This window comes from Nematostella vectensis, chromosome 6, assembly GCF_932526225.1.
Source record: "Nematostella vectensis chromosome 6, jaNemVect1.1, whole genome shotgun sequence".
Lineage (NCBI taxonomy): Eukaryota > Metazoa > Cnidaria > Anthozoa > Actiniaria > Edwardsiidae > Nematostella > Nematostella vectensis.
In genome coordinates this window covers 15,513,424-15,522,041 of record NC_064039.1, presented here as the reverse complement: position 1 = coordinate 15,522,041, position 8,618 = coordinate 15,513,424, and the positions used below count along the sequence as shown (strand labels likewise).

The following is an 8,618-nucleotide window of genomic DNA, read 5'->3' as shown; positions in this document are numbered from 1 at the left end:
AAGTTTAAACAATAATGAGCATTTCATATATTTGAAAAAAAAATTCAATTTTATTTGTGGGCTCTGCACTCATACAGTTATATAATTTTCTGGTGCTCCTGGAAGGTGCCAAACATAGGGCATCTAATAATTTCAATTAACCTACCAATATGCTTTTTTTATCTTTTTTTTTTTTGTTATGGTGGAGGGCCAAAATTTTTGGTCACCTTTTTGGGGGAGGTTCATCATTTGTGTTCTTTAGATTGCAGGAGGGCCTTAATTTTTGGTCGCCTTTTTGGGGGAGGTTCACCATTTGTGTGCTTTAGATTGAGGGAGGGCCTTAATTTTTGGTCGCCTTTTTGGGGGAGGTTCACCATTTGTGTGCTTTAGATTGAGGGAGGGCCTAAATTTTTGGTCGCCTTTTTGGGGGAGGGTCACCATTTGTGTGCTTTCGATTGAGGGAGGGCCTAAATTTTTGGTCACCTTTTTGGGGGAGGGTCACCATTTGTGTGCTTTAGATTGAGGGAGGGCCTAAATTTTTGGTCGCCTTTTTGGGGGAGGGTCACCATTTGTGTGCTTTAGATTGAGGGAGGGCCTAAATTTTTGGTCGCCTTTTTGGGGGAGGTTTACCATATGTGTGCTTTAGATTGAGGGAGGGTTGAAATTTTTGAAGAAAAAAATTCAACTTCTCAGCCCTCCCCAGATAAATAATGACCATTCCCTTATAAGAGATTATTGGTAAGGAAATTTTGACTAAGCTAAGCTAATCCAGCTTTTCTGTACAATATGCTCAATAAGTTTCTGAAAAACATGTTTGCAAGCCATCTGGCTTATCTTGAGTGAGAGCATAAAAAGCTAATAGATAGCTATCTCAATCATCTTGAACCACTTGGTCCATTATTAGCGGACTTGAAATAAAAGTCCACCCCCTTTTGTCTGGGATTAAAGTTGGATGGCTTCTTCCCAGATATGGTCTTACTGGTGTGCCGCGCCCATTCAGGGGCTATGACTATTGGGTTGGGATAGGTAACTCCTAGTTCAACACCTGAAGACCTGTGGAAACAAAAAAAAAATTTTAATACAATGATCACCAGGTTTTCCAGCTTTTAGTATATCTCTCTGGCCATTTGCTCCTGTGACAGAGGCTGAAATTTATTCAAATAGTTTTAATTCCTAGTCTTTCTAGTCATTATAGAGGCACCAGGGAGTACAGTATACCTAAGTTTTATTAATCATCTTAAAATGACAACCCAGATATCACATTGTGCAACAATCTGGAAAACAAAATACCAACTCACCTCAGTTCTCCTGGTTTTAGTGTCCAGGGAACATGGACTTTTGCTCCAGGGATCTTTGCTAGTTCTGGTACCCATGTCTTTATGTAATCACCATCAGGATCATAATCAAGCCCCTGCTTGACCATGTTAAACTTGCGGCCCTCTCTTGGATCATTACCAATACCTGCGGCATAGTTCCAGTTGCCATAGTTTGAGCAGACATCATGATCTAATAGAAGAGATTCAAACCATTCTGCTCCATATCGCCAGTCAAGTCCTAGATCCTGATAAATAACATAGGTGATTGATAATCCTGATAAATAAAATAAAGATTGATAGTCCTGATAAATAAAATAGAAGATTGACAATCCAGATAAGTAAAATAGAAAAATTGGGCATTTAAACATTATCTAAATAAGGCACTTTTTCTCACTATACTGGTAACAAGAAACTGGCAGGATTTGTTTTCTAGGAGAATACAGTAAACAGGGGCAGATCTAGGATTTCCTTGAAGGAAAGCAGAGAGGTTGGCACCAGCCCAAATGAGTCGCCACCATATATAAAACAGATGATTGGTGGTAGATTTGTAATGTTAGATTACATACAGTTCTTCTAAAATGTCAGTCCCAGGCACGCCTGGATCAACCACTGGGGAGTGTGAAACCATTCAAACATAAATAAGCTGACCTTTATCAGGAAGCTTGCTACATTCTGCCTTCCACGGTTTGACATCCAGCCTGTCTCCTTCAGTTCCCTCATGTTTGCATCAACAAAAGGCACCCCAGTCTTTCCTTCGCACCATAACTTAAAAGTCATCTTATCATGTTTCCATGGCAATGACTTTCCCATGATCCCTGATCTGTAGAACACTCTGTCTCCATATTTCAAGCAAACAAACTTAAAATAGTCTCTCCAAATGAGTTCAAAAAGGACCCAGTATGTGGAGTGGTTTGCTACCCGCTCTTCTTCGTACTGTTTGATTCTATGGTAGACCATACGAGGTGAAAGGCTCCCATTTGCCAACCATGGGCTGAGCTTGGTAGAGTAGTTCTCCCCAAGGAGACCATTCCTGGTTTCTTTATACTTGGCTACACTATCTGTTCCCCACAGATAGCTACCTAGACGAGACAATGCTTCTTGCTCACCTCCCATGAAGGGGAATGCAGACCTTTGGTCCACCTCTTTGATCTCTGAATCATTCAAAAGAGACTTTAAATCTGGAATTGTCCCAAGTTCTCCTTTGACAGGTGGTAGTGGCTTGAGATTCTTAGGCATATCAATAAGATTTCTTACTGTTGATTGATTCTCTACTCCCTTCCTGAATTGTGTATAAGTATCTGGAACTGTTTTAGCCTTGTATGGAATGTCATCTTTGTGGAAGAGAGTTGAGCCCCAGATGGTATGCATATGAATTCCAGACTTCTTGCAAAACTCAACAAGTGCTTTCTCAACATTTAGTTCTTCATAAGTGACTTCTTGCTGGAATACAATACTTGTTACTGGGGCCACTGGTTTTAACAGCTCAGTCAGCTTAGTGACTGCCTCCAGCGGTTGGCACTGTCTGATGATGAGATTACTGCCATGTATCTGAAGTGTACTTCGAAGATCCGTCACACTCTCCAGTAAAAACTTAGCCCTGTATTGAGCTGTCTTGGGGAGAGAAAAGCGCCATGTTGTCTTATAATGATCCGGGTCAAAGCAGTACAGTGGTAGGACAAAATCTGCATTCTTGTGTGCCCAGAGCAAGGCCTCATTGTCATGGTAACGGAGGTCATTCCTAAGGAGGCAAATGACGGTTTTCTGTGTTTTGCTTGTTGCCATGGTTACAATGCCCTTCTGTAGTCTTGTTAGGGTAATACGCATGTGACTTAGTCTAGAGGGAGAAAGAGATTTGTGTTAAGCCATTCACTTAAACTCTGACCTAATGACCATTCTATCTCATCTTTTTGCTCAGGGACAATCAACTGGCCAATCAATGGCTAATCAAAAGTCATGCATAGGCCATCAGCCATAATTACAATGATTGGCATTTATTATCATTGACTGCTTAAATTGATAATAGACTCCAAGCAGGTGCCCCTGTTTCAAGCGTTGACACAGTGCGACTGCTTGGAGTCTAGGAGGATGATAGCCAAAATCAATCATCAATCAGTGTAGCTGTGAACTTAAAAATCGTCATTGGAGTTACAATATTTTTAGTGATTGCTATTGACAAGTATTAATTCCGATTCAAGGAGCCCTAAAATTAAGCAAATAATATAGATCCTCAATCAGTTAGGATTAATACAAAAGTAAAATCTGAAGCCGGCTTTTTCCCTATGAAGGGAAGTGTTCACGGAGAAGGAACTATTTCTTTTCTTGCTTTCCCGGCTCCTTCTCTGCTGATTCCTTCCCTCTGATTTTTACACTAAGTATGCTACGTCTTCACATCCTGTCTCAGGGAAAATAGGTCTTCATTAGGGAGTGTTCATTAAATACACCGAAGGGGGGGAGGGAAGACTTTTACTCAAGATATCTTAAAATTTCAGAGCCCCCCCTTTTAATGTAAACATTTTTTCGGTGCCCCCCCTTTCAGAACCCCACAATTTCAGAGCCCCACCCCCTTATGACCTCAATAAACTAAAAAGTCTTAATCTGAAAAATGAATACTGCGAAGTTGCCCTGCTTATCCGAGTTGATGATCTAGTCAAGTTCAGAATTATTTCAGAGTCTGACATCTCTTCTTCACAACTTTCGGTTTTGGCCCTCTTACTTCCTTTTTTTTTTTTTTTGCAGGAATGTTTTTTCCTTAATTAGTTGCTTGAGGATTTTTTTAATTCCTCCCTTAAAAGTCAAATGGTCCCCCCCAAAGGTAAAGCACAAAAATGGTGACCCTCCCCCAAAAATGAGAACAAAACTTCAGGCCCTCCCCCAGAACAAAAAAAGCTAAAAAAGCATTTTGGTTACTTTAGATTTTACTTTTACTTTAATACTTGAAATTATGCTCTAGTTTTTAGATGCTCTACGGACGGCACATTCTTTCAGGAGCACTAGCAAATTCCATAACCGCATGAGTGTGAAGCCCACAAATGTGATATATATCCACAACTGTAATAAGGAGTTGCCCACATGCGAATGTAGTAAACCCACAATTGTAAAAACGAGCACTCTTCACGGTGCCATGCTGTACAAACAAAGAAAGGGGATTGGGCACTGCAAAGAAAAAATATGTGCTTTATTTTCTGTTAACCAGAATATGGCCTTGACTGTCATTGTTTCAAATTCAAATTGTGGGGAGACAGACACCGCCCCCCCCTCCCTTCGCACATCAAATTATTGTGTGAGGCTGGGGGAGGGGAGCGCTGACTTAGGCACGCCCATGTAGGGGTGGCGGAGCTGGCCTTAAACCTACCAGACAGGAGAAGTGTTGATTTCAAGCCCATTTTTAAGGGGGAAAAAAATGTATAGGGAAGTCTGAGGCATGCTGGAACTTTTGCCATTTACAAATATCTACAATGCTCCTTATTGCTAAAACCTAAATAGTAAACCGCAATATTAGCTCCTTTCCAACTGAAACTTTTTAACTATCTTTTCATACCACCAATCTGAAAATTTAATGGGGGGGTGGGGACTTGAAATTCGTAAATTCAGCAATGGGTGTTAAAAAAACTGCAAAAGATAAAAAAGTAGAAGCCACACTTTAGACAATAATGTATTTAAATGCCAGGCAAATGAAAGTGCAAGCAGAAAATTGAAATTCCAGACTCTTAGGAGGCTCAAATGTTGATCAGAATACCTGTTAAAATAATAAGGCCCTCCCCTGAACCCTGTATCAAAATTTGAGGCACTCCCTCAAATTGAAGCCCAAAAAATCGCAACCCACCCCCCCAAACATAGCAGCCCTCTTCCCCCCATTAAATAATGACCCATCATTTAACTGATAATAAACTGTATCGGTGGGTAAATCCAACTGTTATATACTGAAAGCTGGAAGTATCTATATTATGGTTTATTTAGACAAAATTATTAAATACATTGATAATTTGGGTTACTATCTATTTGTGCTACAGATCATATCATTTGTACTAGATCATATCAGTAAAATATTTAAGCTGAAAAGAATGGCTGCTAAAAAATTCAGAGCCCCTCCTTTGAAGGACCTTATTTTTCGGTGCCCCCCTTTTGGTGGTTAAAAATTTTAGGAGCACCCCCCCCAATATCTTCCCTCCCCCCCCCCCCCCCCCCCCTCGGTGTATTTAATAAAGACTTCCTTACCTATGTTCTTGTGACAGGAGAGCAGGAGAGGTTACGTAACAACTATGTAAACGGTCGAGTTTGGGAGACTCCTTCGTTTTATACTACTGCATATAAAACATGAATAGAAATAGCGCTAGCATGTAATATAATCACCCTATGTGAAGAAACTATTGCAATACTCACCGGAGTCTCTAGTAAATCTGAGGGTAGAGTAAAAATAAGAGGGACATCAAAACAGAGCCAGACTCGTGTTTTGTTTTAGAATGTGGCACGCCGGACAAAACACGACTACAGTTTATGGGTCAGCGGATGCACCACAAGGCTAGGTACTTCATATATGGTATATTATTTTGTACTGCAGTGTATTCATATAACAACAGGTAAGTAGGTACCGATATTACCGATTATAGTGGTGTACCGTACTCGTTAGGCCACCCGTTAGACCACGTTAAACCCCGTTAGACAACGTTAAACCCCGTTAGACCACGTAAGACCGCGTTAGACAACGTTAAACCCCGTTAGACCACGTTAAACCCCGCTAGACCACGTTAAACCCAGTTAGACAAGTCATTTAAAATCCCGTGACCGTGGGAAAAATGGACGATATTTTTGTGAATAACGCCTGCAAATCAAAAACTTCGAAATTATACTGTAAGCGACAAAACAAAGCAAATTGTATACCACTAACACTAACTGTACATGTGCGCTATGGGTTCGGTAGAAGGGAAAACTTAAATCGTTATAGTGCGCTACGGGTTCGGTGGATGGCATAACTTGACTTGTTATGATGCGCTACGGGTTCGGTAGATTTGATAACGAGTCTCCTTATCGTTCGCTACAGCTCGGTAGATGGGATAACGGGACTCATTATAGTGCGCTACGAGTTCGGTAATAACTTGACTCGTTATAATGATTAATGACGTAATTGGAAATATTTGTCGAAATTTGTTGAAAGGTGTGTGTTTGTTACTAAATTTCGTTTTTCAAAGATTCAGACAAATTTTGTTTTGTTTTTTTCACGAAAATCATCGTCGATTTTCCCACCGTCACTTGATTGATGACAGCATGCATAATAACCCTCTTACATTGCGAGGGAAGAGTTTTGTGGCATATCCTGAAAATTTTAGATGAATCGGCCACATTAACCAAAAGTTATAGCCAATTTTCCTTAATTTGCGAATAGGCGACTGAATAGGCGGCTAACTTCTAACTTCACCGTGGTAAATTTTGACCTTCCTGAGTTAAATGTCAATGTAAGTTCATGACAGGAACAGGAACGAGGAACTTTTTAATTTTATTTCAGGAACAATCGTATACGAAACATATTTTCTATCATACGTTAATGGGTTATTGTCAGTACTGTCCTCCCAAACAGTCTATTATTACTCCATTTTCGGTTAAAGACGTCTAAACTTTGCTAGGAGGCGCTGTGCTGAAATGCGCTCTACTAAACTCGATGTGAAGACTGGTTTTATTTACTCCCGCTACCGAACAGTCTATTCCATTCCGTGTAGACGTTCAAGTCTTGTTGTGAGACGCTGGCCCGAACTTGCGATAATGCCGCGTCAAAATCACAAAACAAGATCGGTCGAACCTAGGGAAAACAATCGACAAATGTTATCTTACATACCAGCGGGAATTCGTTATTAATTAAGGTGCAAGTGCTTTCATTCACATAAAAATAATGCTACACTACCATTTTTGTGTGTTCATTTTAACTAGATATCATCTGCCACACCCGCTCCGCCTCAGGAGACCCTTTACCCACAACCCTTACTTAGTGGTGCATCGAAGGGACATTCGAATCGTTTGGAATGGGGAGGTCTGTTCGCTATCACGAAACATGGAGAACTTCAATAGAAAATCCTTTTTAAAATAAAATGGGAGGTCGCCAATAAGCAGATCTGCACGACATAGGAAGTCCTGTTCTAGTGGACAGGTAAAATTCGTTCTGTCATTGATTTGATGAAAAAGTTTATGGAGAACTACGCTAACCCAATCTTTGAAGGAAGAAAAGAATGAGTTCAAGTTAACGTGGTAAATAGTGACTAAGAGGAACGAAAAGTAGTTCGAGATAATTTGATGACTTCGAGTTATCCTAGTAAAAATGGTCGAAGATAAGGTTTAAAAACAAGCTCGGTTCGAGTGAACATCGATTCGATTATAGTTAGTTATAGGGTTCTTCTGAATATAAATCTATACAAAAGCAAAATAAATAGAGACGAGATGCACCTGTTCAGCGGTAATGTGCTGGATGTCGGCAATGCTTCTGATTGGTCCAAGTGCTGCCTCACGACACAGGTAGCTCATGTCCGACCCAGAATACCCTGCGAAACAAGTACAACACGCATCAAGACAGGTGCACCCAACATAAAGACAGGTGCAACACGCATGAAGACAGGTGCAACACGCATGAAGACAGGTGCAACACGCATCAAGACAGGTGCAACCAACATAAAGACAGGTGCAACACGCATGAAGACAGGTGCAACACGCATGAAGACAGGTGCAACACGCATGAAGACAGGTGCAACACGCATGAAGACAGGTGCAACCAACATAAAGACAGGTGCAACACGCATGAAGACAGGTGCAACACGCATGAAGACAGGTGCAACACGCATGAAGACAGGTGCAACACGCATGAAGACAGGTACAAAACGCATGAAGACAGGTACAAAACGCATGAAGACAGGTGCAACCAACATAAAGACATGTGCAACACGCATGAAGACAGGTGCACCTAACATAAAGACAGGTGCAACACGCATGAAGACAGGTGCAACCAACATAAAGACATGTGCAACACGCATGAAGACAGGTGCAACACGCATGAAGACAGGTGCAACACGCATGAAGACAGGTGCAACACGCATGAAGACAGGTGCAACACGCATGAAGACAGGTGCAACACGCATGAAGACAGGTGCAACACGCATGAAGACAGGTGCAACCAACATGAAGACAGGTGCAACACGCATGAAGACAGGTGCAACACGCATGAAGACAGGTGCAACACGCATGAAGACAGGTGCAACACGCATGAAGACAGGTGCGACACGCATCAAGACAGGTGCAACCAACATAAAGACAGGTGCAACACGCATGAAGACAGGTGCAACACGC

At 41.3% G+C, this 8,618-nt stretch overlaps 2 protein-coding genes across 3 annotated transcripts in view; both read right to left on the bottom strand.

Moving 5' to 3' along the window:
- Positions 1–30: 30 nt before the first annotated feature.
- On the bottom strand, positions 31–6,677 carry LOC5502007 (cryptochrome DASH). 2 transcript variants are annotated; one of them, XM_032370286.2, is made up of 5 exons: positions 5,676–6,677; positions 5,511–5,596; positions 1,944–3,129; positions 1,278–1,540; positions 31–1,032 (listed from the first exon to the last, which is right to left on the bottom strand). In XM_032370286.2, the coding sequence occupies exons 3-5, from the start codon at positions 3,117–3,119 to the stop codon at positions 855–857; spliced, it is 1,617 nt and encodes a 538-aa protein (XP_032226177.1). In that variant the 5' UTR covers positions 3,120–3,129; positions 5,511–5,596; positions 5,676–6,677; the 3' UTR covers positions 31–854. The 2 variants fall into 2 exon arrangements, with proteins under 2 accessions (XP_032226177.1, XP_032226175.1); XM_032370284.2 differs by lacking the exon at positions 5,511–5,596.
- A 92-nt stretch (positions 6,678–6,769) lies between these two features.
- Positions 6,770–8,618, bottom strand: part of LOC116609452 (fidgetin-like protein 1) — a 44,215-nt gene continuing 42,366 nt past the window's right edge. The window contains exons 15-16 of the mRNA XM_048728995.1: positions 7,725–7,819; positions 6,770–7,086 (exon numbers count right to left, since the gene is read on the bottom strand). Coding sequence (XP_048584952.1) covers positions 6,964–7,086; positions 7,725–7,819 — 218 coding nt within the window. The 3' untranslated portion in view covers positions 6,770–6,963. The remainder of the gene's footprint in view (positions 7,087–7,724; positions 7,820–8,618) is intronic.

Coding starts and splice junctions, on each gene's coding strand:
- LOC5502007 (XM_032370286.2), bottom strand. CDS start 3,119: ATGCGTATTACCCTAACAAGACTACAGAAGGGCATTGTAACCATGGCA. Junction 1,541..1,943: donor TAGCAAGCTTCCTGATAAAG/GTCAGCTTATTT, acceptor GTTATTTATCAG/GATCTAGGACTTGACTGGCG. Junction 1,033..1,277: donor CTAAAACCAGGAGAACTGAG/GTGAGTTGGTAT, acceptor TTGTTTCCACAG/GTCTTCAGGTGTTGAACTAG.